This window comes from Notolabrus celidotus, chromosome 9 (assembly GCF_009762535.1).
Source record: "Notolabrus celidotus isolate fNotCel1 chromosome 9, fNotCel1.pri, whole genome shotgun sequence".
Lineage (NCBI taxonomy): Eukaryota > Metazoa > Chordata > Actinopteri > Labriformes > Labridae > Notolabrus > Notolabrus celidotus.
Window position 1 is genome coordinate 27,109,292 of NC_048280.1, and position 27,988 is coordinate 27,137,279.

The following is a 27,988-nucleotide window of genomic DNA, read 5'->3' on the forward strand; positions in this document are numbered from 1 at the left end:
CAAATACAAAAAAAAGGAGTTTTTGCATGAAAATCCTGTTGTTGAAAAATGCTATTTTTTACAGTCTATGAGCTGGAGGAGGAAACCGAGCTCCAGTATGACCGCTTCCTGGAGACTGTTCTACATCCGGGTTATTGAAGAGGTCGCCTCGGCCGCCATGTTGCTGAATGAAATTAGCTCCAAAACATTGAATAGCCGTTAGCAATATCGATATTTTATTCTTCAACGGAACAATATCTGTTACTCCGTTTGAGTTAATGTAAACATGACTTAGGATTTATGAAATCACTACAGAAGCTCCATTCCCTGTAAGTAACCCCACTGACGTGATAAAATGTATTTATTCATTGGCAGCTGGCCTGCTAGAAATATCAAGCTAACATCATTAGCATTATGTAGCACGCGCACCGATACAAGGATCATTTTAATTCACGAAACAACATTTTTCATTTCTTACAGAATACTGTTTTTATCTGTGTCTTTTACTTTGTTCTCACGGCCCTGAAGTCGCGCTGTATGTTGATGTGAATTGTTGATAGCAAGCTAACGGGAGCTAACGTTACGCCCCGCAGCGACATGTAAATTTGGGAGCTAGCGTGAATAACAAACAATGAAACATCACAGCAGCTCCGAGGAAATAACAATCATTAATATGTGATGTTTTGTCTGCTAATACAATGCCCACCTCGCTGCTGGAGAAACACGAGTGGTCCAAAATCATCATGTATCTGTTAACGTTGTAGTTTACTGTAATTGATAAGCAATTGATAACCATACAGATCGTCAGTGTTAATTGCGTTAATTCACCTTTGTTCAAAACTCAGGTTGGCTTTGGCTGATACCAGACTACATCAAACTTAAACATTACAGTGCTCGTCAAATAGTGTGTCGGTAAAACCTCTTGATATGACAAGGTATATGTTGTAGGCGTAAATAGTACAGACTTGTTTGCCCCTTAAATGTAATCAGGTTTGATGTGTCAGCTGTCAATTCCGAACTGTCCTGTCAGGAGCTTTTTCTAGTTAATCAATCAATCAATCAAGCTTTAAAATACAGCACCTTCAAACAAATCAAATGCAACAGAAAGTGCTTTACTTCGATTGAAAAACAAGAAAGAAGCAGAAATAATAATAATAATAATAATAATAATAATAATAATAATAATAATACAAATTAAAATAACAAAATAAGATAGAGACTAATGCACACCAACAATAAAATAAATGCATGTGCATCTCTGTGTTTGGGTTTATTTTAGATTTATTATCAAAAAAACAAGACTTAATAATAGAGATGAAGTTCTTTGTCTCTATTGTATAATGTTAAATCAAATCATACATATTTTGTTATTACTTGATTTTCTTTTGAATTATGTCAGAAATTCTCCTTTGAATAAACAGCCATACATATCTATTTTGTATGGTGGCCCTGAAGTGCAAATCACAACGGCAATTCAGAAAACACTACAATATTAACCAAACCGGAAGAAGTAGGTACCTTTGTGTTTTCTGATTTGCCGTTGTGTTTTCTGATTTGCTGTTGTGATTTGCACTTCAGGGCCACTTTCATTTTTGGTTACAAAAATCAAACTAAAAACCATAGCCCCCAAATCAAAACACTTCAAACCATGACCCCATACACATGGAAATATTACAGCTATACAATATTATGTCAGATCTTTGGCATTTGGCACATTTGTAGTATCTACTTATTGCCGCATTGAATCAAAAGGGCTGGAAATTGCATAATATGCAAATACCTGATTCATGGCCCAAGATAGCAATAATATCACAATACAGCAATTCTGTGATGACTGATGTTTGCAAGACATATATAATGATTCCTTACGACGTAGGATTAACTGAGAACTACAAAATTCTCCTAAAATGAAAAGTGAAGCATCAACATCGTTAGCTTTTCTGCAAGGATTCATCAAGAAGTGAAGTGGTGATTCAACTCAGAAGAAAATCTGTTAATTGTTATGTATTGTATTTTAATTGAAATGTTGATGTTTGGCACCAACAATATAATAACTAACACACAGACAAGAACGACAGTATAATGCTGTGTTGATATTTTGCCCCTCTCTACTATGCATGTGAAATCATGAACCTGATTGAATTCATTTGTAACCCTGTGTCACTGTGTATGCAAAACTCAGTTGTCAAAAATCACTTATTTTTGTGCTTTGCTTGACCTTCTCCACAGATTGTTGTGTTTAGACATAGTTTAAGTGTCACGCAATGCACCATGGAAGTGGATCACAGAACATGCAACGACAGCTCCAGAGATCTAAGTCTGTCAGTGGGTCTGAAGCAGAGGAGACGCAGCAGCAGCCCACCATGGCAGTCACACAGCAGCAAGCTACAATCAACCATCCACCGTCTCCTGTGACCACATTCTCCTCCTCCGCCAGCCCTTCAGCCCCTCAGTCACCCAATTATCAGATAATCATGAGTCGTAGCCCGGTCACCGGCCAGAACATGAACATCACTTTACAAAATGTGACCGGTAACCAACAGATCACCCTGACCCCACTCCCTATCCAGAACCCTGCATCCCCTGGCTTTCAGCATACTACACCTCAGTGGAGGTTTGAGCATGCTCCATCCTCTTACATTCAGGTTACCTCACCTGTGCCCCAGCCCCTGCAGCCCCAGAGTCCCACCCAGCACAGCCCAGTCCCTGTGCAAGGTTTGACAAGGCCAGGAGCACCCACAGCAGCACTGGGTGTGTGTGGACAGAGTCCAACGCGATTTGTTGAAGCTGGTATGTTGGTGAGACAAATCAGTTTAGGCAGTCCATCTGGGAGTGGTCACTTTGTTTACCAGGAGGGGACAGGACTGGCCCAGATTACTGCAACCACACCTGGCCAGGTACAGCTGACGTCTCCAGGGGCACCAGGCTCTGTGAGGGAACGCCGGCTATCCCAACCTCACTCACAGACGGGAGGCACCATCCACCACCTTGGACCTCAAAGTCCTGTGGCCACTGGCGCTTCTCTCCCCACTTTGAGCAGTCCCGGTCACATTACCACCTCCAACCTACCTCCACAAATCAGCAGTATCATTCAAGGACAGCTGGCACGCCCCATGATATTTGAGAAAACATCACAGGGTGTGGTTGCTGGAGTAGGAACCACGGCAGCTTTCAGTATACCCTCCTCCATTCCACCCTCTAGCCCATCCCTCACTAGTCCAACCCTAGGCATGCCCAACAACCCCCTTGGACCCACCAGCATGACTGTGGGCACTGTGAAGAAGCAGGCTCCCAAGAAGTTAGAAGAAATTGCCCCCTCTACTCCAGAAATTGCTCAGCTGAGGAAACAGTGCCTGGAGCACCACACAAAGAAGATGGACAGCCTGAAGGAGGTGTTCAAAGAATACCTGATTGAGCTTTTCTTTCTGCAGCACCTCCAAGGGAATATGATGGACTACCTAGCATTCAAAAAGAAGCCCTGTGTTCCTTTGTATACTTACCTGAGACAGAATGACTTGGACCTTGAAGATGAAGATGACGAAGAGGAACAGTCTGAAGTCATTAATGATGAGGTACAACATTGTCTGGCTCTTACTGTGAAACCAACTAAGAGTTTTAGAAATTGAGGATAGCACATTCCTTTTATTCTCCTTTCAAATCTGTTTTTTCTTCTTCAGGTAAAGGTTGTTACTGGAAAGGATGGCCAAGCAGTGACACCAGTTGCCATAGCAACACAGCTTCCTGCCAATGTTTCAGCAGCTTTCTCTGTCCAGCAGCAGTTCCAGGTGATATTAGCAACACTGGTTTTAAGTGCTTATTATCTCATGAATGATATCTAATTCGTCCCCATAATTACTTTGCCAATCTCTTACAAGAGGTCGTTTTTTCACTAATTCCTTGAGATGTGTTGTTTGCAGGGACACCAGGGGTCTGCTGCTGGCACAATTACAAACCCGGGAGACTTGGATGCCTTTAAGAGGCAGCAGGCTATGGCGCAAGCAGGTAGGGCAAGAATGGTAGACTCCTGTCTTCCCTATGTTGCTTTGTTTCCTCCCCGTTTGCTTTGTTTTCTGTTGGTTTTCTTTTTACCCTCTAATGCTTCTGCTTTTAGATATTTGGCATCCTCTACTAGCGCTCTGTGTTGAAGTCTTTACCGGAGGAAGGAGAGGTGACCTGTAAGGTCCTCAGAAGGTCATTGCTCTGTGCCGAGTGCTTTTGTTTTGCGTTATGAGGGTATTGTGTGTTTTGAATCCCAGATCAGGCTAAGAGGTCCCGGATTGACGTTGGTCGCCATGGGCTGATTTTCCAGCATCCTGGCATAGCTCCTTTAGGATCACCTGGCGTTCCACTTCAGCAGCTTATGCCAACTGCGCAAGGTAGGAGTGCTACTACCAGGCCGCTCTTTGTTCTGTGCGATGCTGCTGGACGTATTCCTTTCCTCAAACTAAGGAGATTTTAAAAAGTGAATCACAACTTCATCTTCTTCAAACAACTTCAAGCAGCATCAACAAACAGATCGTCATCCATCTGCTGGATTTCTCAGCAGTCCACAAGAAGTTCAGGCTTAGCTGTACCAGCAGCAGCTCTCGCTCTTGCTCGCTCGCTCGCTCTCTCTCTGTCAGGATAAAGGGGGATGGAGGAAATCCCAGTCTGAAGAAGAGTAGCCACTCAATGGGAAGATGCCATGTCTTATGATTTCCCTTTTTTGTTTTAACTACTGTTCACCGTCGTTATCCATCTCTTCTTTTCTGAAGTTTGTTCCTGTTCGTCATCTTTATTTGGACCGACTTTTCCGTCAGTGCGGATGGATTTTCATCTAATGTGGAGTTGGATCCCAGTTGGTGGAAACCCTATTTCAATAAATCCACTTTCCAGTGGGTTTTCTTATTTCCCATTTTATGAATCCACTTGTCATTCTTCCTTTTGGTTTCCATCGTCATTCCTTCTCAAGATTTTCCCTCTACGGTTGTCCGTCTTTGTACAATCGACAAGGATTCAACACCATCAATCTTATATTCATAAGTTACATATTTGAGAGTGTCTTTTCTTCATCTCATGTTCATATTTAGTTGATTTCCTTCCATGTTCTTTCATGGCATTTTGTTCTGACTTGGCTTCTTTCCCTCAGTCTAAGTAGGAGGGGGATCATGTGGAGGAGTTGCGTTCGCTGCACAGGTTTTTGCGATTGCGGTGGTGTGGGTGAGTCAGGGCCAGGTGTTGATGGCTTCTAGGCAAGGTGGCGTGACGTTCAGGGAGGTAAGGCAGGCGCTGCTTTAGTGTGCACAGCTCTGCTCAGGCCTGCTGTCTGCAAGACCCCATGTGTGTCCTTTTGCTCACCTTTGTGCTTTGTCGCTGTGTGAGGCATCCAGATGCCTTGGTTTCCGCTAGAGTGACATCGCTTCATGCATGCCAAACATGGTGTTTTTGAGAGTGTCTGCTCGATATTTTTATTTTCCCCTTATTCTCCCTGTCTCTTTGTTTTCTGCAGTTGTTTTGATTTCATTTTCCTTTGTAACATTTCTATATTCTCCTCTAAAAACCTTTGTTATTGCACGTATAAGTTTTGATGTTGTAGCCACATTCTCTCAACATTTGAAATGCAATGTTTTGGTTTTGCATTAATCAAAGTAGTATATTATTTGAGAGACATGTAGATTTTCACATTGATTTCATTTCTTCTGTAACCATTTTGCTGTATGACTTTCATTAGTTTCCGCTCTGATCATCTAGAAGTAGTACAAAACTGTCAATTCATACAGTACATCTTGTTCATAAAGGCAAAAGGACCTGAGGAGCTCTAATAGCTGATGCTTAAACCATCATTTCAAATTTAAAACTACTACTGATCAACTTAGAAGCGTTAAGACTTAACTTTGTAAAGCCGTCTCTCAATTGTACAATAAGAGACCTACTGAACACTTTAAAGACTTTATTTTAAGAGAGCACAAAATAATATTTAAAGAACACTGTTTGTCAGATGACAAGATTCATCTTACCCTCTTTCTCTGTGTGACTCTCTGTACCACCCCTTTGTTTGTCCTATAATTTTGCTACCATGTGTACAGGCGGGATGCCGCCTACCCCTCAAGCGGTCCAGATTGCTGGACAGAAACAGAACCAGCAACAATATGACCACTCTAAAGGACCTCCAGTGCAGAATGCAGCCAGTCTACACACACCTCCTCCTCAGCTGCCAAGCAGGTTGCCCCAAGGTGCCCTCCCTATGGCCAGCCTGTCAATGACACTCTCCCAGCAGGCTCAGTTAGTGGAGTCGGCTCAGCCTTGTGGTCAGCTGGCTCAGGTGAAAGTGCAGGCAGGTGGGCCTATCCTGGCTGCAGTGAACCCTCACGCACAGCTCCAGGCTCAGCTGCAACAGCAGATGCAGCCAGGTCTTCATCTCCAGCTGCAGCCCCAGCAACAACCCCAAGCCATTCTCCAGCCTGGGCAGGCGGTCAGTCATCTCTAGATATATTTCAGTTTTCATGTATGTTTATTTGACTGTAACACTACAAGTTACCTTTTTAATAAATACTTTTTCCTCTCCTCTTTAGACGGTGGCACTTGCTCGCCCTGGTACCGAGTCAAACCCGCCGGTTCAGAGGATAATAACCAACTCGTTATCCATGTCTCCTGCTCCCCTCTCTGCTCTTAATCCTGTCCAAACCCCCCATACTGCAAATCCACTCCGCCCTCACGGTGCCAACATCAACCCAAGCACCCCGTCCAAACTCACTGGGACAAATGGCATATCCACAGTTAAAATGGGTGGCTTTGGTCAAAGTGCAACCATGAACTCTTCACAGGAGGGTTCTCAAGACAAGCAAGTAGAGCAGGCCAAACTGGTGAGTTTGATAAGCATACTTGGGCTCTGTTAACATATTGTAATGAGACAAATCCTGGGTTATCAGCTCACTAGTGGACAGCCACAAATATTGGTGTTAATACATCTGTGATCCAGACACATGCACATGCTAATGCAAGGTGTAAACTAACCTACTAAGACCAGTCCACCAGCCATCAGAGTAAATTAAAGCCAGGGGAAAACAGGCAGATATAAACAGGATGGTGTAAACAGGGCCTCAGTACCCAAAAATATGTCTGCTAATAAACGTGGCATTGATATATGTTCTATGTTTTTAAAATGTCATGGTCACTTATCAGAGCAACTAAAATAAATGGATGAATAAATAAGAGTTAAAAAATATTGAGAGAATGAAACAGGGTTTTTTTTCACTTCATTTGTGATGTCACTGTTTCTATTTACCAGGAGAGTCAAGTGCATCAGCGCATCTCTGAGCTAAGGAAGGAGGGTCAGTGGTCAGCGAGCAGACTCCCTAAACTTATGGAAGCCTCACGTCCAAAGTCTCACTGGGACTACCTCCTGGAGGAGATGCAGTGGATGGCTGCTGACTTTGCCCAGGAGAGGAGATGGAAAGAGGCTGCCGCTAAGAAAGTACGGCAGAACCTGGAATACATTAATAGTTCAAATTATATATCAGCACATTAACCAGGAGTAACTACCGTGTCGAATATTAACCTGTGTCTCCTCTATAGCTTGTTCGTACATGTGCCCGTTACCACCAAGAGCAGAAGACAAGTGAAGAGAGGGCAAAGAGAGAAAGGGATATTCATCTTCGTCATATTGCCAGCACTATCGCCAGAGAGGTGGAATTCTTCTGGTCAAACATTGAGCAGGTATGTTAACATTATTTACTTACTTACTTATTTTTCTTTATTGTGTCACCTTGTTGAAATCTGGGAATGTTGCACCTGTCTGAATTTGGTATTTTTTTCCGTCAGGTTGTTGAAATCAAATTACAGTTTGACATTTATGAGAAGAGACTCAAAGCACTCAGCTTACAGAGAGCCTCAGCTAAAGGTATGTCCAAAAGAGCAACTCTACAAACTACATTCAGGATATTTTATTCACACAAGCATGAATTTTCCTATCCAAAACTAGAGTTGTGTTACTTAACTCACCATTAAATGACCGTTTTAATAACCAGATTTTGTATTCAACCCTCTTGTGTTTCAGCACCTGGTCAGTCACCAGCTGTGAAAGCTGATAAAGAGGTAGGTGCTGCACTGACACTCTCAGAACCAATAATGCAAATTCACCTTTTTCATCTTAAACATATTCTTCATCAAATTTTTATTTTATTTTATAGGAGGCGGGGACTTCATTTAAAAAGCGAAAATTAAGTTCACCCTTGGTTGAGGAAGATGGTAGGTGTCAAACAATCCAGGTTAATTGAAAAATATATATATATGATAACGCAGATGTTAACTTTAAATTGCAAAATCTTTCCTTTTTAGCCCTAGATGAAGAGAGCACTATTGAGGAGCAGGAGGTCATGGAGGGAAATTCAGACCACAAAGCAGAGTTGGTTGACCTTGCCAAAGATGGTACTTATTTATATAACCTTACTTTGTCTTTATGTACGTGGAGAAGTAGGATTTTGTCATCAAGAAACCCACATGTGTGAATTTATCAGTGACTACAGTAGAACCAATTTTCCCTATGTATGGCTCACTCTGATGTTTTTGTATTATAGCTGAGATGCCCCTGGATGCTTTGGTGAAGCAATATGCTGGCGCATATGCTGACAACTTTGATTGGCCTCAGCCTAGTCCACAAAGTGAAGAAGAAAACATGGAAGAGACTGAAGGTACCTTTTTCAATGACAAATACATTTTTCATGCTCATTTTGGTACTCACTCTGGGTAATGGTTGTAATGAATAATGACTCTAAAGAAGTTGACATTTTTGATTCTCCAGAAGTGGAGTGTCCTGCAAGCAGTCCTCCTGAGGCGGTGATGATTGACTCCCTACTCAGTGTGGATCAGTACCGAGGTGCTGACAAAGCCTCCTCCTCTGAGTCTGATGGGAAGACTGCGAGAGACATAGCTGAAGTTGCTGCCACCACAGAGCTCATCCTGCCCAAGGGGAGCTTCAGGACAACTTCCTCAGTAAGATACACACTTACCTCTAAACAACACCAAATATAGTAAATAATTTTCCATGAATCTGTTCTTTTAACTAATCTCAAATTTTAATAGACCCGCAGTCCAGCTCCTATTCTACTGCATGGGTCGCTGCGAGAGTATCAGCAAATCGGTGTTGACTGGCTGGTGAATCTCCACAAGAAACACCTCAACGGCATCCTAGCAGACGAGACGGGCCTCGGCAAGACTGTACAGACAGTCGCTTATATGGCCCACTTAGCAGGCCAAGAAGGTACGCCACTATCTCAAAGTACAACTAATTTCTAAATGTTGTTGTTTGTTTGTTTTGTAAGTTGAATATCATAAAGCTGTGTTCTGTTTTTATCAAAAGGCATCTGGGGACCTCACCTTATTGTAGTAAGGACGTGCAAGTTGCTAAATTGGGAGGTTGAGTTTAAGCGCTGGTGTCCAGGCCTTAAGATCCTTCTTTATCTTGGCAACCGAAGGGAGCGGAGGTCAAAGAGAATGGTAACTTTAGCTTTTTTTTATACGCACTGCTGAAAATTCTAATTATTTGTTTTAAAGAACTGCTTGAAATGACGTTACATTTTGTCTCTGACACAGTGGTGGGGAGAAGCCAACAGCTTCCATGTGTGTGTAACGTCCTACAAACTGCTGATGAAAGACCAGAGCCATTTTCTGAGGAGAAGATGGAGGCATCTGATCCTGGACGAGGTTCAGCTCATCAAAAACATGACTGAGAAACACTGGGAAACAGTCTTTGCTCTAAAAAGGTGAGCTGGCTGATAAATGTTTTATCAAGACCAGTTTCTTAAGAATCAAAATAATAGTTTTCTCTTTTGTATAACTTTGTCTTCTGTTACATGATACACAGTTACTGTTTGTTCTAATTTGAGATATTTTGTCTCTGATATTAAATTATTTTCATGTTCTGCTTGTACCAATGCTCAGTTGACTAAGTGAGATGTGTGTATGTATCTTGCAGTGAGCAGAGGATTCTCCTCATCAACACTCCTCTGCAAAATACCCTGAAGGAACTGTGGACCATGATCCACTTCCTTTTGCCAGGAATCACCAGGTCCTACTCTGACTTCCCAGTAAAGGCAGGAACAGACCAGAACCAGGACTACTGCCACAAACTGGTCATCCGCCTGCACAGGGTGGGTTCAGCTTCAGTAAACGTCTGGGCTTCATAAACTTCAAACTTAGACACAGATTATTTGCTCAAGATGCTATCCTTACACCCACATTACATGTGTAATTGTCTTACTCCTACCTGTAGATGATCCAGCCCTTCATCCTGAGGCGCTCCAAAAGGGACGTGGAGAAACAGCTGCCCAAGAAGTACGAGCACATCCTGAAGTGTCGTCTCTCCAGCAGACAGAAAAGCCTTTATGAGGACATCCTCACTCAACCAAGGTGAGATATTTACACCGCAGAAATTAGCATCACACATATTTATACCTCTACACTCACCATACTAAATTGGACTGCCTTTCATTGTCTATTGTATTTTGTAAAACGTATTATTGATTACTTGTGATATTCATGAGGCCTTTGTGTTTTTTTTTTAACTGTCTTTCATAATCGTATCTTCTGTTTTGGTTTGCTCCTGCAGAGCTCAGGAGGCATTGAAGACGGGTCATTTTGTCAGCGTACTTCAGGTTTTGATGCAGCTGCAGCGAGTGTGTAACCACCCTGAGCTGGTGGCACCAAGAGAGAACAACAGCTCCTACTTCGGATCCTCTCTACAATACAATGTGCCATCGCTGGTGCTGGAAGCTCTGCAGAAGGACTCTAGCAAGGTAACAACCTGTGCTTTGCATTGTGGATATGCAACAAGATGTTTAACCCTGTGAAACTGTTTGAACCAATGATGACACCCTGATAATCCCTGCAGAAAGGTTTAATTCTTGAATTTAGAATAGAATAGCCTTTTATTTGTACAATGAAATTAGAAGTGCTGCTTCTGAAGTTGCATGTGATAAATACAAATAAAATAAAAACAGGTAGAAAATATGTATTAAAGACAATAAAATAGTATATATATATAGTAATAATATAAAAAATGTCAAATATATACAGTCAGGTGGGGAGAATAGGTATATTTGGGTTTAGGATATTGCACATCATATGAAAAGTTTTCACAGTGCCTGGTATTGCACTTGACATGAATATTATTGCACAGTTGTAAATATTGCACATGAGGGGATTTTTTATGTTAGCTGTTTGTGGGTGTGTAGTGTTGTGATGGCTCTCGGGAAGAAACTGTCTCTGAGTTTATTTACGATCCTTTTATAAGAGATGAATCTGTCAAAACTCGAATAATGATAACGTTGTCAGTGAAATGTTAAGATTGTGTTGTCTCCACCTTTATCCACTTCTCTTATTGTCTTCTGCTCTTGTAGATTGCCAACATGTCCATATTTGATCTGATCAACAACGAGAACAGGCTGACCCGCTACCAGACTGAAGAGGTGGTACCTAAACTAAAGATCACTCAACAGCTCATAGAGGAGATCCACACTGGTCCCGATCCACTGCCACGACCCAAGCCGTGCCCAATAAAACCCATGAGGTCAGCAATGAAATCCTTCATAACATGGATGATGTGGAGATCGATCGATGTTTGACCCATCATTGTAATATTGATATTCTGTCTTCAACACTTTCTTTTTTTTGTCTGATCAGATTATTCCAGTCAGTTCAGTACGGGACGAAGCCAGAAGGCCGTTTGGCAGCCATCACAAGTACAGCAAGCCAGCGTCCACCAACGAGCTCTCCTACTACTAACACCTCTGTTTCCACCACCACCAACCAGTCAGCCCAGACCAGGGTCAAGTCCCCTGTTACCACGGCAACTACCACAGCCACATCTAATGGTAAGACCTTTCCAGTAAGGGCAGGAAAATTGGTTTCACAACTGCCAGAGAAATAGATTTTTAAAATGTGAGACAAATTCAGCCACCCATAGCTGTGTTGGTGGTTCCAACGTATATGCTAGATTACAGTCTCCATTATTTAAATACTGCTGCATGGTTTTGTTGCAGCTCTGAGTTTTAATAAACCTGATTGACTGTGTCCTGACAAAAAAAAAAAGGAATTCAACCCTTACTCATATTGTCACATTGTTATAACACCCATATCTGCTGTGCATTTTAATCAACAGTGGCTATTATTCATAGTTTAAAATATTTATGCACAGGTTTAAATATTTGAAAGGTCAGGTCCTTCCACAGCTTCATAGAGAGGATCGGGACCCCTTTAGTTGTAGGTTTATCTTTGGTCACAGAGGTTGTATTTGTTTACATTTTACTGGAACACAGCAATGGTGGGCTGGTTAGATTGTTTCCCCTTAATGATAGCACATCTTGATATGTTGTAATTAACATAAAATATGAGACAACTGCAACTTACCAGCCTTTGTCACCACTATTTCAGTTATTTACTACTTGACAAAACAATAATAACACGGCTTAGACTCTTTCTTGTGTTCTGAGGTAAATTATGAATTGGTTGATTGTTGTGATCTCTTGTAATAGCTTATTTATGTAATAACATTGAAGCTAGGATGTTAAGAAAAAATCAACAGTCATTTTAAACTTGTCAGATGTAGAGCTGCAGGACAAAAAAAAGGTGCCGCCTTTTGATTAAGTGTGTTTGCCACTGAGTCCACCCTCAGGAGGGATTAATGTAGAGATGCACAATAACTATCACACCCACATCAATCATTTTTGGGTAAAATATATTTAAATACAAAAAATCTTTGTCAGTAATTCATCTTTCTGGGGTTAAGAATCTAATCCAGCTGGATTAGTCGGCCCACCGCTGCTGAATATATAAGAAGGAAAATGTTTGCTCATTCTGCTAATTTGACTAAATTCTGGGTCACCCCTAACATGTAGTCCCATACCCCATTACCTTGTACTTCACAGCAGTTGGAACAGCCTCTCAGAGAGCCCAGACTACCCCTCCTGTCAACAGCAGCAGCAACACTGCCGCCTCCTCTGGGAACGCTGGCATTGGGAAGCATGTGTTGGGGGCTCCGTCAGTGGCTGTGGGCCAGACCTTAACGGGCTCAGTTATGGGGGCATTAGCTCCCATTGGCCAGCCTGGATTAGCACAGGTCTCCAGGCCAGCTCTAGCCCCCAGCCATGCCATCCAGCCAAGCTTACTGTCCCAGAGGCTGGTTCTTACATCCCAGGCCCAGGCACGGTTGCCTAGTAAGTGGCCTCCCCTCCCCCCTCCCCTCCTCCCCTCCTCCCCTTCCTCCCCTCCCTCTCAACATTACCCTCCAACCTCTGGCACAACAGTTTGGGCTTCTCTACACTGAGGCCTTCACTTGGGGCACTGCTGATATGTGTTCAGTCTGTTTTCCCTCAGAGAACTGGCTATGTAGACTGAAATTTACAATGATATGGCTCTGATGGTGCAGCGATGTGGTCACACAGCTGTTTTTTTTAACTCACAACACAAAATAAAAACAAAAACAACAGTCCTTTAACATTCGATCTGTAGCCATATCAGCAGCATCTCCACGCCTCAGCATTCTTCAGTTTCTTTCTCAAAACCTGCATGAACACTGTGAACGACCCACTTGTGTTACAGCGCACAACACTACACTGTTTAACTACATTTTGATTTCCTCTTTTTAATAGTTTTTTTTTTACTAATATTCTTTATCTCTTGCACCAGCCCAGCTACAGGAAGAAATCCCAAAGCTTTGGTTGTTTCTTTTTTTTTTTTTCTTGCCAATGTTATGATTTCATGATTTCTATGATGTTATGCATCACTGCAAAGCATGTGGAAGTGGTCCCACAATTAGCCAATCCTTTCTGCCTATGTGTTTTGACAGAAGAGCCTTATCAGCAACAACAGACTGTTGAGATGAGTAGAGAGGAGAAAACATTTTGAAAGTGCATTGCTTTCTTTGTAGTCTTAAACTCTCCAAACTTGCGTGGCAGGATTTAAGATTTTTGAAACAAAGACTTTTTAAATATTACGTAAGGCTTTCACAAAACGCTCAGTGTATCCTGAGTGATGTGTGCCATTCCTGTTTTCACATCAGTGTATTCATACAGCACAAAGTGTTGCCATAACTACAGGTTAGGGATGCACCATATTGGATTTTTTGCCGATATCCGATATGCCGATATTTTAAAACTCATTTAGCCGATTACTGATACTGATATTTTTTTTCCGCACACTTAATTGCAGAGATCATCAGTTCTCTTCTGTTTTAGAATTAGCATACAGTATTATGGTGATACTCTTATCACATTTGTTATGTTATATTCATTTCTTGTGCAAAATAAGAAAAATACTTACTACTTAATACTTGACAATTGCTTTCAAAATAAATTCATACAAACTTACAACTTGGATGATGCTCTCCCTGAGACAAATCATATCAAAACCCACAACCAGGGCAAATTTGGCCAATTTCACATTTGACATAGTAAGTAGACCTAACCTCTGTTCACAGGGAACATGTGAAAAGTGCAACTGTACAGCAATTAAACCCAAATTAAATAAAATGGTTTACTCTTTGACAGTAAATGTGTCTAAATTAGTCAGATACATGCACCTTACAGACTGCTGCTTAAATTCAAATTTAACTTAAAAACATGAGCCCAACATGTGTGCAGCAGCCCATTATTTTATCGGTTAATTATATCGGCGGATATCCGATATTTCATTTTGAAGCCAATATTGGCCGATACCATTAATGTGCAGATAATATCGTGCATCCCTACTACAGGTGACATGATCAGACAGATTTCTGTGTCAGTTTTTCTGAAAGTGGTGGAGCTCTCTAAATTTGATGTATCCAAATCAAATTATTGAATGCCCAGTACTACAATAACCGGTAAAAGAAACCACATGTTCTTTTAAGTCCTGTTTTCCCCCAATTTATTCTGGCCCTAGAAATCTAAGTACATGACATTGTTTTCAAGCGACTATTTTTCTCACACAGTCTAAATTAAAGTCAATCAGAGTGATTTAATTACTTTATGAAGTCAAAAAGGGGGGGGGGGGGGGGTTAGTAAGAGAGCTTGTTTGGGCTTTAACTGTCAGGAATACCTTTTTTGGCACACATCCTAAGTGTACCTCCTGGTGACCCAGGTGTTGCTGGGTGAAGTTGTCTGTTTTAATGATGTTTTTATTAAAGTAGGTGCTGCGATGGTTCTGTTGTGGAGGGTGGCTGTGCTCGTTCTCTGATTAATCCACCCTGGTTCTGCATGTTTTGTATCTTTTCACCCTTTAACTAACTGATGCAGAGGTTAAGTTTTCATAACATGTGAAATGTTGGAGGATTTCGCTGACTTGAAATGCTTTCCCTGACATGTTGTCTGCTTTCTCTTCCAATCGAAGGTGGAGACGTGGTGAAGATTGCCCAGCTGGCCAACATGGCAGGCACACAGAGTCGTATCTCGCAGCCAGAGACTCCTGTCACTCTGCAGTTTCAGGGAAACAAGTTCACTTTGTCTCCCAGCCAGCTCCGTCAGCTCACCACTGGGCAGCCTTTGCAGCTCCAAGGTACACTCGGTAATGTACATCCCATCTTCACATTCTCTCTAAATCTATCTCTTTTCATTCTTTTTCACTCCCTCTTGAGCCCTTCTGCTTTTACATGCAGATTGTACATGCACCTGATGATTGTCACATAAGTGTTATAGGTTTTTTAACCTTAACACCAAGGCATGAATGCTTGTGCTCATCTGCAAGTTCCCAAGGACTCAAATTCCTGCATTTGACCCTTCCTTTTCCCATGTTTTCCATCTTTCTATTAACAGTGGTCAGTAATAGCTAAGGTTAAACAATTTCCTCATGGTCTGTAATATGTTTGGGATGCAGTTAATGTTAAAATATTTGCATTAGAACATCTGAAGTACTGTCTGCTGTGTGAATCACCAAGATTATATTCTCTTTTGGGGAAAAATTCAGAAACAAACTGTCATTTTGTTCCTCTTTTTATTTATTTCTGTATTGCACCTCACTCAGCTCATTAAACAGAGGACAACATGTGATTTCAGTTGAATTTAAAAGTGTATTGTTGTTTCTGCCGTGTCATGAAAACTTGTACTCATAATTATTCACATTATATGTATCGTCACAGTCTGTTTTTGGAAAGAGAAATGCCATTCTAGCTTGAGTTAGGTTGAGAGCGTCTCTTATATTAATTGTCTGATCTGTCTTGTGTTTTCAGGTAACATCCTGCAGATTGTGTCGGCTCCCGGGCAGCAGATCATCAGGCCCCAGGGACCGATGGTGATGCAAGCAATGCCACAAGCTGTTCCTGCTTCTAATGCCTCAGCTACACCTGGCACACCTCATCCCGCCCTTTCCACTGCCCAACAAGGTGACCGTTTTACTATGATGACATTAAAGTCTTTCATTTCTATCAGTTTATTGGTAACATCCAGTTTTACTACATAATTATGATGACACATGTTTAGAGAATGTCAAGCAGTATTAAACTCGACCGTCTTCCTATAATTACCTCTCTTTTTAAAATAAGTTTAAGACTGGAAATTGCAATAGCTCTGTGTTTCTAAATGAATGCAGATAATCCCATAACTGACCTTGTATATTTTTGTTTTAAGCACTGGGAGCGACTACAAATGCCACATCAGTGCCCACCAAACTCACTACTCCCACCAAAGCTGGTTCTCAGGTTGGTATATTAACGCTCAAGAAAAACTCCTGTTTGTTATGTCTGCTTTCAATCTGGAGTCAAATGAAGGATGTTTTTTTATATAGTATGACCAATTATAGTTTAATGTGACTCTTGTGTAATCTTCAGGAGTCTTCAGAGGAAAAGAATCAGCAGCTAAAGGAGCGTTTGGGCCGCCTGTTCGCAGCGAACGAGCGACGCTGCAGCCGCAGAGTGTTGTACGGGTCAGACCTTCTGCAGGCATGCACTCTGAGCACAGAGCCGAGTCATTCCGCCCTGACTGCTGGAGGCTGGAGTTGGGTTGGTAGAGAGAGCTGCCTCAGGGCCCAAAGAACCTGCGTTGCTACCACTTCAACACTGCAGTCCTCTCTGCTCTCTGTGGAGGACCGCCTGGAGGCCGCCAACAGCCTTATCAAGAGGTACTTCAACTCAGCCCTGCATTAGTAGCACCATTGATGTTGTTTGGAAACTATTCTGAAATACCCTTTACATTCACACATCTTAGTTATGTGCTGCTTATAAGCCATTTAGAACTGCTTTGGTTTGGTATCACACTTTTAATGCAGTATATAAAAATATAGATATTTGATTTCCCATAGCGACCATCTCATGTAAAGCTGTTTATTGTATGTACCAACCAGTCTCTATATATGTCATCTTGTAGGCTGGTTTGTGTGGTGCCTACTGCTGTAGCCCCACTTCCTCAGCTGTATGCAGCCAATCCGCCGGTTCCCTACAGTCTGGACCAGAAGTCCTTTCAGCGTCGACTACAGGAGGCCTCTTCACCCCTCAGTGCTGATATCCACCACTTTACATCCAAGAGTCTCATCCATTTCCCTGACCTGCAGCTGATGCAGATGGACTCAGGTTATTTTCTTTTTTTCTTTTTTTTACCATTATGTATATAATAATAATAATAATAATAATAATAATAATAATAATAATAATAATAATAATAATGATAATAATAATAATTTTATTTGTAGAGCACTTTTCAAAACCAAGTTACAAAGTGCGCTACATGAGCAACAAAATCGATGTAAATAATAATTAATCATCTTAGCGATCTGGATACAACAATTAACCCTCAAAGTACATGTGAGAAATTGGGATTGTCTATTCAAGTTCTACATTTTTTCATGCCAGCATACATTCAACAGTGCAGTCTAGCACCCGATTTTATTTGCCTTCACCCAAATGTCACACTTTACATGGACACAGCAGTACAGAGAGAACAGAAGGAAATGAATGCTGTCATGCTTTCAAATATACTTAAAAATAAGCAGCAGGACAAGACATCTCTGTTGTAAAGGATGAGAGGCAACGTAGCCAAACTTTAACTTCTGTCTAAGAAAGACGGTGAAAAATGGGCACTCTTTTTGAGGTAAGGAACAGGAGAAGGTATCGACAAGGACTTAGTGCTTGAGTGAGTGCACAGCATGCGTGAACGTCATAAATCAGCATTACAGTGTACCACAAGCTGATCAGGATGAAGTCTGGAGAAATGTACAATAAATGGAACAATTAGCCTCCATAACCTTCATGTCTGGAATCTCACAGGAGCCCTGTGAAATAAACCTTGCTGAATCAAAACAAACTAGAACATCTGACCATGCCAAGTAAAAAGCAAGTTCCAATGTTTGTTCTCATCCACAGGTAAACTGGAAGCTCTTGCCATTCTGCTGCAGAAGCTGAGGTCAGAGAGCCACCGCGTCCTCATCTTTACTCAGATGGTGAAGATGTTGGACATCCTGGAGGCCTTCCTCGATCACAGGCAGCTGACTTATGTGCGGGTTGATGAAAGCTTCACTGCTGATGAACGACAGGTAACATATAAGCCAACAAAAATGGTTCTGACAAAGCAGGATCATGGCAAATTAAGAAAGCTTCCCCATCATTATAATTGTGGGATGAATGATTATATCTACGGAGTAATGGAGACAGTATCAAATGTTCTAATCAGCAGCAGAATTATACATGATAAAGTCAGGTAACAACTCATGGTGACAAAGTGTTGCATTCGAATACAGTTGGGAATAATTAAAGTTATTTACAATAAAACAACTTGCTCTTGCTCTTTTTAACTTTGGTCTTAGTCTGTATCCCAGTTTGTTGATGTGTCATGTGTTGTGTCCCTGCAGGAGAGTATAAAGAGGTTTAACAGGAATAAGAAAGTGTTCTGCAGCATCCTCACAAACCGCTGCTGCTCTGCTGTCGGGACTGTGTTTGATGCAGACACCATCATCTTCTACGACACAGACCTCAATCCCAGCATGGACGCCCGCACACAAGAGTGGTGTGACAAAATCGGACGTTCTAAGGATATACACATATATAGGTGACGTTTTAGTTCTGTTTCATATTTGATACATTTTTTAAAATTATTTAGTTCTCTTAATCTCTAGATCGAACCTTTACCTTTTTCTGTTTGTTGCCCAGGTTGGAGAGCGGGAACTCAATCGAAGAAAAGCTGCTGAAGAATGGCACCAAGGACCTGATCAGAGAAGTGGCTGCCCAGGGTACAGACTACACCCTGGCTTTCCTCACACAGGTAAGATTAGCATTCTCTGGTCTTGTCCAGGATTTTCAGAAACCCAAGACACTGTTATACTTTTGATCTGCTTAAATTTTAAATGATGAAAAATATGAAAGTCTTTAGTGCCTGCTATTGTTTTCTCCACCCGTGGAACCTTTAATTCAACCTTGGACATGTGGTTAACTAATTGACCTGACATTGCATGTTTCCAGCGGACTATCCAGGATCTGTTTGAGGTGGAGGCAGGCTCGGGGGAAAAGGTAGAGGAGTTTGTGGTTCTTCATCAGGAGCCCTCGGCCTCAGAGGCCATTTCGCCTAGAGTGGCGAGACCCTACATTCAGGCTCTGCACAGCATCAACCTGGATGCTCCAGCAGAGGAGAAAGAGCAGCAGCAGGTGAAGGAGGAGTTAGAAAGCAAGGAGTCAAAAGAGGGGGAGCAGGAGTCAGAGAGCCAATCCCCAGAGGAGCCTGCACACATAGAGGAGCTGAATGCTGTCATGGAACAGGTACATGTACTGTTTTCTCTAGCTTTTGAAAACATTGGAATTGGAAGTGTTTAACATTAAAGTAAATAAATGTAACATTTTATTTTTGCATCAACAGCTCACACCAATTGAAAGGTATGCCCTGCATTACCTGGAGTACCTCCATATCAGTGATGATGAAACTGCTCTTAAGGTAACTGAAAGCGTTATATAACTCTTTGTTTGTAATGAACATGTGTAAATCAGTCCACTCATAGAGCAATCATCATGCTGTACCTTCACTGCCTTTCCGTTTCCTACTTGTCCTCTGATTAAATGGTCTGTTACATGTTTTGCTCTTTTCCTCTCAGGAGCAGCTGGAGTGCTCTAAGAAAGGCTGGGAGATGAAGCAGCTTCAGAAACTGAAGGAGGAGGAGGATGAGCGGCTGATGATGGAGGGAGACGAAGACCTGTTCACCTACACCAGAGAGGATGCCTACAACATGGTGGGTGGCCACTTTGATCTCTACTTATCAAAACTAAACGTGCTGCGTGGATTGTGCACCGTTGTTGACATGAACCTCTCCTCTGGGTTTTCACAGGAGTATGTGTTTGATGCAGAAGACGGTCACACAGAAATCATGCCGGTAAGTGATAGGGTTCAACACGGTTACAGTCGTTTAATCTTTGTTTTCCCAGACCCGTGTCTCTGTTCTGCCTTCTGACAGTTGCCTATTAACAATGCATGACAAACAATGATGTAAACTTGTTTAAACATTTATGAGTGTTCTGATGTAGCCATCACAACAGAAACAATTATTCCTTTGGGACTGTGCTCATCTTTGTCTCTGTAGACACAGTAAATAAACAGCAAGTTTTATGTCATGCTTCAAATTTGAAAAATTAACATCTTGCTATTTTTACTCCGGTGAAATGAAATTATACAACGCTTCCAAGACTTTGAGTCTGAAAAGTACGGAGGATTGAAATCAATTTCAGAGCCTTGAAGTGTGAAGTAACTTGAAAGACATGTAATAATTCATACAGTAATGAGTGAATCTTATTGTATGAAATATTATAGCTTGACCATGTGAACATTTTTGACCAAATTCTTCTCTTAAATGTGAGTTTTTGTAGATTTTGGATCTCCACTTCTCTTTCTAGTGACACATCTGTATTTTGACGCATCATAAAGACTCATCTGTTTTGTGTTTTTCAAACGCAGGTTTGGACCCCACCAACACCACCACAGGATGACAATGACATTTACATAGACTCTGTGATGATGCTGATGTACGACACCACACCCATGCCAGAATCCAAATTGCCTCCCATCTACATCCGCAAGGAGCACAAACGACTCAAGATGGACCCCTCAGGTGAGAGAAGATTTCCCATTGAGTACTTTTTACCACCATGTAAAAGCCCTTCTTGCTGTGATTACACATGAAGCTACATACACATTAACTATTTAATGAATCTTCGTTACTTTTGCTCTCTCAGGAGAAGTTCTCCTTTGTTTAATTGTTCTTTCTGAAGAGTTTTTCAAAAGCATTTTGAAGCAGTTATCTGCCAAAGTGATCTCACAGGTTGGTTAGTTTTCTCTGTCCTGACTGGGTTGTGTTTGTCCAGCAGCAGCCAGGAAGAAGAAAAAGGGCCACGGGGAGACGGTCATTCCTCCACGCTCTCTGTTCGAAAAGGCCAGCATGCTCAAAGTTCGCCGCGAGGGCAAAGACCAGAAGAAGAACTTCTCCCTCAAGCAACAGGCACCCTTTGCAAAGCCCCTCCCCTCGCTGGTCAAACCTGCCATGGAGGCCGGCCAAGACAACCCAGAGTGGCTCATCAGTGAGGACTGGGCTCTGCTTCAGGTACAGGATCCACTAACTCCAAGCCGAGTTGGTGGAAATGAAAGAAAATTAAGTTGATTGTCAAAGAATTATGTGCATGCAAAGTACAAAATGTGACTGTCGTGTCTCTGACAGGCTGTGAAGCAGCTGCTGGAGTTACCTCTGAACCTGACGATCGTGTCTCCTGCCCACACTCCAAACTGGGATCTGGTGAGTGACGTGGTAAACTCCTGCAGTCGCATCTACCGCTCTCCCAAACAGTGTCGCAACCGCTATGAAAATGTCATCATTCCCAGAGAGGAGGGCAAGGTAAGAACACAGACTTTAAAACCTATAATAAAACACATAATTCACACTGTGCCTGTTTTTCTGAACCGTGTCTCTCTTCTTTTTTTAGTTGGTGTATGAGGCAAACCCCAAGAAGAAAACCAAGAGTATATACAAGGTACCCTGTCCTGGTCTTTGAAGATGATACATTTGTCTTTGCTCTAGAATTCACTTTTTCACTTATGTTCCTTTGTGTTTGTCCACATTCAGTCTAAGAACAACCGCCCTCTAAGAACGAGTCAGATCTACACACAGGACGACAACGCTACTCACATTCAGCTGTACAACAGCCGCTTTGAACTCATGAAGATCATAGCCAGCAAGAGGAGTCCACCAATCAAACCACTGTAAGTACTCATGGTTGTCTGTATATAATAGCCATGTTAAATATTAATAACATGGCAGCCAACACCAAATCAAATGCATTGAAGTTCATGTGGGATAAGTCCTTTTCACTGTGTTTATTTTTTAAATCTTGCAGACTCGGAATGAATCCATTCCAGAAGAATCCCAAACATGCGTCTGTCTTGGCAGAAAGGTACGTTTAATATTTTCTTCTCTTTAATGTTGACTTGTAAACCTCTGATAGAGGTTTGAGTTTTAAGTTCTTTATTCCTGTCCTCTTTTTCTTCAGTGGGATCAGCTACGACAAGCCCCTACCTCCCATTCAAGTGGCCTCTCAACGTGCTGAGAGGATTGCCAAGGAGAAAAAGGTGATTGTTGGTGATGAGTGTATTAAACTCTGTGCTCCTACTTTTGTCACGCAGAGCAATCAGGACTTTGTGTTTCAGACAAAAGAAGTGCTTGTTTTGTCATCTTTACTGCATTTGTGTTTCATTTGTGCATTGTGTGTCTGCGTGTGTTTGTAGGCCCTTGCAGAGCAGCAAAAGGCTCAGCAGTTGGCACAGCAGCAAGCGGGAACTCCAGCTCAGGCTGCAACCGGCCAGGCTCAGACTCCCGCTGCTGTGGCTCAGGTCTCTCAGACTGCCGCAGTGGCTGGAGCCACTGCTGTACCAAATGCAGCAGTTCTGGTGAGAATCAAAACATCCTGTGTTAATATTCTTCTTTATTAACTGAGATCCAGAACAAGCCTTTTTACCCTGCCAAGACTCTTATTCATACTTTGCTTTCTTTCCAGGCTGGAGCCATAAAAAACGCAACCGTGGGCACAACCATCCAGGCTGGTACGTTGGTTCATATTACATATGGTTCATATTACAGATCTGTTGGTGTTCAGTGTTTAATTCATTTCTCTTTGTTGGTTCCAGCTACTGTAGGGGGGAATGTGATTGTGAACACAGTAGCTGGAGTTCCTCCAAGTCCCTTCCAGGCCAACAAACGCCTGGCATCTCCAGTCATACCAGGCACCCTGTCTGTGAGTCATGCTCATTATTACTGCTGCTCTGGCTGAACTCAGCCACCTACTGACTGACAGGAATTCATGATGCAAATAGCCTTTGGAAGGAGAACAGAGCACACCCACTGTGCTTTGTAGACAGATTAGTTATTAGTGTAGGATCTTTTCTCATGGTGTTGTTGTTGTTTGTCCAGCCTGCTGGTGCAGCTGGAGCCCAGGTGGTCCACGCACAGCAGAGGGCTGTCACGACTGCTGCTGCCCCAGCTGAGGTGGTCGCCATAGCTACAGGTCAAGGTGTAAGAACTGTTACCCCGGTTACAGCATCTGCAGTGGTCACTACTACTCTGAGTCCAGGGCAGTCACAGACCCGCCCCCTGGTCACTCAGGTCACACCAGGTACTGAACAATCATGTTTCTCTGATAAAACATAAACCAAGTTTCCTCGACTGTTTCATGGATCTGATTTCTCTGCTGTCCTCAATCCAGCCGCAGGTATGCAGCTGCCACAAGGAAAACCTCTTACCCCAGCACACCTGCAGATGCTCCGACAGCAGCAGCTGCAGCAGCACCAACAACAGCAACAGCAGGCTGCCTCTCCACAGATCAAAGCGGTGGGCAAATCCCAGGTACACCAACTGCTGTTTTATACAACAGCTACACAGAGAAGTGGATCAGTGCTGGTCCCTGTCAAATTTATTTGACTTACCATCAGCTGTAACTGAGAAGTGCTCTCAGAAAGGGCATCATTTCAGATCACTTAAAGGAGGAGTGTAGAAAAGTAAGCTTATCATGCAGGAACAGGGTGTCAGACCATGTGTATCTCATAATATATCTTGGACTAGATCTCAAGGAGGGAGGGTTAGGTATTTGAATACACAAGTATAACAGATTAAAACCCATAAACAACACAATCCAATAGTTTAAGGGTTACGATACCAAAATGTGGATGGTGTACTTGTCTTGAACTTTTGGTTTGTGTGTCTCCAGGAGCTGATAAAGATGCAAAAGCATAAGTTGCAGCTGCAGCAGCAGCAGCAGGTGGCAGCAGCAGTGGCAGCAGCTCAGGGCCAACAGGCTGCAGGAGCTCAGCAGGCAGCTCAGGTCCAGTCTGCACAGGCCACACAAGCGAACCCTCAGCTGGCAACTGTGGCAGCACCCAGACCTGGAGCTGTGCTGACCGGCACCACTGTGGCTAGACTGGTAAGACTGTGAAGACAATCAGTTGATCAAGCTGAAGTCATTAAGAAACTTTGACCATCAGCAAAAGCTCTTCCCAACAGAATAGAATCAATGTGAATTGCCATTTGAACAGGTACAAGAGGTCTCTGCTCATGCTGTCTGTGTTTCCCTTCTAAGACTCGAGTCCCCACTCAAGGCCAGATTCAGGCCCAGGCAGGACATACAGCCCAGGTGACCCTCACCAAGCCTCCTGTGGTCTCTGTGCCAGCTGTGGTCTCATCAGCAGGAGTCACAACACTGCCTGTCACTGTAGCAGGCATCAGTGTGGCTATCGGGCAGGCCACGAAAACAGGTAAAGGATTTTAAATCCTCTCTTCACAGAAGTTTGTTTGTTTGTTGTTTGTCTCTCATGTCCACACAAGCTTTAGGCAAATTACCTTTTATGTTTTTTAACTAATTCTTAAATTATGCAATTGGTCAGCTGCTCTAATGTTGATCACATAACTGAGCTATCTCAAACTTAATATGTCTCTGGAAACGGATGTCGTCTTCTTGGTGCAGCAGTTAGTGCTGAACAACTTCCACCCATGACTTCCTTTCATGGGTGGCATTTATTTCTGAACGCAAACGTCATTTCTTGGTTTGTTACATCCCACAGTGTAGAGCCTGTTCTTCTATTTCTGTCAGGTCTTAGATCAACAGTAGATAATAAATCACATATGAACCCAAAAAAGAATTTTCATGTATCACCTGTAAGTAGAGATTAGTTCTGTGTAAATATAGTTCACAATTAAGTGAATACAAATCAAACAGGGCCTGCAACAACTGTTCTGTATATACTTTTGTAACATGCTGTCATCGCATGTTACAACTGTTGATGCGTTCTTCATTAAGTACGTTGCTCTTCTCCTCTCTTTCAGGTGGGCCTGTGCTGACGCAGTCATTCCCACCAATGCAGGTCCAGCAGCTGCTGCAGATGAAGAAACAGCAGCAGGCAGTCCAGGCTGCAGCTCAGCAGAAAGCAGGGCAGCCGCAAGGACAGGCCACTGTGCAGCAGAAGGTACACAAAACTGATTACAGTTGATTATTTGAAAAGAGTCTTTTTTTAAAGTTTTTATACACTAAGTATAGTATACTCTACATGTTTTATTTACATGTTGTTTTTTGTTGCTAAAGCACACCCTGGATAGAATTCTGATCATTTTAGAAAGATAAATTAGAATAAGAGATTGTATTTACTGTAGTTTTGTTCTTTCCCTTAGATTGGCACCCAGCAGGTGACAGTGCAGGCAGCCCAGCCGACCCAGCAGGGGCAGAAGGTGACCTACGCTGCCGGAATCAAGACCCAGTTCTTCACCACATCCATCGCTCAGGCTCAGAAAACCACAGGGGCCCAACAAATCCAGGTACATCATCAGTGATGGTCAGAAAATCAATATTTACTCGTAAACATTGGGTTCTTGCGCTGATATGAAATCGTCTTGTTTACCTCTTATCAGGTGGCTAAGCTCCCGCAAATAGTGCAGCAGCAACCAACCGTGGCCAATATTCAACAGATCGTGTCGTCTCCTCAGCAGGTAAGGGGGATTTGTCAGTGAGTTTTTACTGCCGCTGATATCTGTGGAGGTGATGACTTGAATGTAAGATTAACTCTGTTCACGAGCTGTATCTCAGACTTTTTACCTCCTCATGAGCCTCAGGCTGAGATTTTATTCTGACTTTATGATTACATTTTGCTGCTGGCTTTTGGGCATATGAGAAGCTACCTGAGGAGAGTGGGAAAAATACCTATTGAGATTTCTGGGGTTCCCAAACTTTTCAGCCCGCGACCCCCAAAATATAGATGCCATTGACTCGCGACCCCCGCTGTCCCTCACAGTGATTTAATGTGGCTTCATTTAGCTGGTCTGCAGAAAATGATCCTACCTATATGAGCATGTGTCTGTGTTCCCTGTGCTGTTATGAATTAATCTACTGCTACTTATGCTTTTGATAATTAACTGTTCACTAACCCTAAACTTAGGAGTCATCTGGCAAAAAGAAAGGCAGAAAACTCATTACATTTTCTGTGTTCAAGGTTTAATTTCAAGTTAAGCTACTATTTTTGTCAATATTTTTTACTATGATGGGTAAAATTTGCTATTTTCAGATAACTTTTGTCATTCAAAATTGTTTTATTGAAATGTTCAGCATTTCTTTGTTCACCATAAGTCAACAAATTATATATAAGTAACACAAAACCAACAAAGAGAAGGGAAAAAATAATAATAATAATAATTATAAAGAAATAATAATAAATAACAGTACAAACAAAAATGAAGATAAACATGAGAAAACAAAGTAAATAAACAAAAATATGTAATAATATATTTTTTTTAAACATTCTGGAAGACATCTCGCGACCCCCCCAGGGGACCCCGATCCACACTTTGGGAATCCCTGATCTTGTGTACACTAAATTCCTTTCAGGAATTAAATGATTCATCAAGGACTTAACTAGCTCAGAAGAAATAATAGCACTGTGCTTTGAAAACAAGCCGGCTAAAGGTTGTGTTTGTGTCTCATTTTAGATCCAAGGCCAGCCTCAGACTGTCACTCTGACCCAGGCGACCACATCCACTCCTGCTCAAGTGCAGATGATTCCCGCTGGGACTGCAACAGTCCAGGTGGTCCAGCAGAAGATCATCCAGCAGCAGGTGGTGACCGCAGCCACGTCTCCGCAGATCCAGACTCCCCCTTCACACAGCCCCGCCCAGCAGTCCACAGCCACCTCTTCTGCAGAGACCCCGGCTCAGCAGCCCACTCAGGCCCAGCAGCCCACCAAGGGTCAAGCTCGGCAGAGTGGCATCAGAGCCAAAACTACCGCCAAACCCAGTGGAGGGGGCAGCTAATGAAACAGAACTGTCTGATGTTTTCCTACATTACAGACGTGACGGCACAGTGTTTTTGTGCTGAAGCGTTCCTATGGATTCTGTCATATTGTTAGCCACACCAGACCTTTACCTCACACACCCCAACCATCTCGAAACTGATTCTGTGTTCAACAGACACCAATACAATTTCAGTGCTTGTATCTAAAGTATCCTTCCAAATCCATCTCAGCACTCCCTGTAAATGTTGCAGGATCCATAATTATACTTCATGGAGTTAACATTGTTGCTTCTCTTTATTTGTTTTCTTGAATGTGGAATGTTTCTTTAAATTACCATTACTAAAAAGTTTCCCCCTTTACCTCAAACAGACACAGAAATCCATGCCCTTAAAGTGACGATTACAATATAACTCACCTGATTTGTGAGGCTGAGGCTCATGGGTAATCCTGTGTTGGGAAAACGCAGCTGTCTGTTAGAGTAAGTGTATTCATAAATAGTCCCTTTTATGTCTATTCCCCTTGTTGTCTATAGATACTGAATGGAGAATAATGCACGTTCCTTTAGTCATTTGTTTTTTATTGCAGCAAATACACTGTAAACATGTACTTTAGTATTTTGTGTTTTCTCATAAATTGTCTTTTTTTATTGATGTCAAGGAAAAAAAACTGTAAATATCAATGAAAAACATTTGTACTTGTAAAGTAGTCGTGTTTTCATTGGGTTTTTTCAGCCTAATTGTAATAAAGTGTTTTGTTTTTATACACAAACTCATCCTTTTTCA

The 27,988-nt window shown here is 42.2% G+C and overlaps 1 protein-coding gene across 10 annotated transcripts; it reads left to right on the forward strand.

Moving 5' to 3' along the window:
• The first annotated feature begins 97 nt into the window (after nt 1-97).
• Nucleotides 98-27,977, forward strand: ep400 (E1A binding protein p400). Of its 10 annotated transcripts, none has more exons than XM_034691345.1 (53): nt 98-308; nt 2,209-3,551; nt 3,657-3,764; nt 3,897-3,981; nt 6,045-6,430; nt 6,531-6,821; nt 7,247-7,432; nt 7,534-7,674; nt 7,780-7,858; nt 8,015-8,052; nt 8,148-8,205; nt 8,296-8,385; nt 8,535-8,648; nt 8,759-8,949; nt 9,040-9,217; nt 9,317-9,453; nt 9,550-9,719; nt 9,932-10,106; nt 10,229-10,365; nt 10,565-10,751; nt 11,355-11,524; nt 11,638-11,828; nt 12,882-13,169; nt 15,322-15,486; nt 16,157-16,309; nt 16,554-16,624; nt 16,754-17,043; nt 17,289-17,491; nt 18,281-18,450; nt 18,766-18,962; nt 19,064-19,175; nt 19,373-19,666; nt 19,764-19,838; nt 19,996-20,130; nt 20,227-20,271; nt 20,850-21,003; nt 21,260-21,492; nt 21,607-21,780; nt 21,869-21,916; nt 22,009-22,145; nt 22,280-22,336; nt 22,433-22,511; nt 22,668-22,829; nt 22,937-22,982; nt 23,067-23,173; nt 23,350-23,551; nt 23,642-23,781; nt 24,143-24,355; nt 24,512-24,686; nt 25,255-25,394; nt 25,597-25,740; nt 25,834-25,911; nt 26,905-27,976. In XM_034691345.1, exons 2-53 carry the CDS (start codon nt 2,244-2,246, stop codon nt 27,223-27,225), a joined length of 9,228 nt encoding a protein of 3,075 aa, XP_034547236.1. In that variant the 5' UTR covers nt 98-308; nt 2,209-2,243; the 3' UTR covers nt 27,226-27,976. The 10 variants fall into 10 exon arrangements, with proteins under 10 accessions (XP_034547236.1, XP_034547233.1, XP_034547237.1 ...); XM_034691342.1 differs by having other exon boundaries at nt 120-308; nt 15,322-15,495; nt 21,257-21,492; nt 26,905-27,974; XM_034691346.1 differs by having other exon boundaries at nt 120-308; nt 15,322-15,495; nt 21,257-21,492; nt 23,642-23,766; nt 26,905-27,974.
• The last annotated feature ends 11 nt before the right edge of the window (nt 27,978-27,988 follow it).

Excerpts from the sequence above, each read along its gene's own strand:
- ep400 (XM_034691342.1), top strand. The coding sequence starts at position 2,244 with ATGCACCATGGAAGTGGATCACAGAACATGCAACGACAGCTCCAGAGA. Across the intron at positions 10,366-10,564 it reads GACATCCTCACTCAACCAAG|AGCTCAGGAGGCATTGAAGA; the intron begins GTGAGATATTTA and ends TTGCTCCTGCAG. Across the intron at positions 25,741-25,833 it reads CAGGGGCCCAACAAATCCAG|GTGGCTAAGCTCCCGCAAAT; the intron begins GTACATCATCAG and ends ACCTCTTATCAG.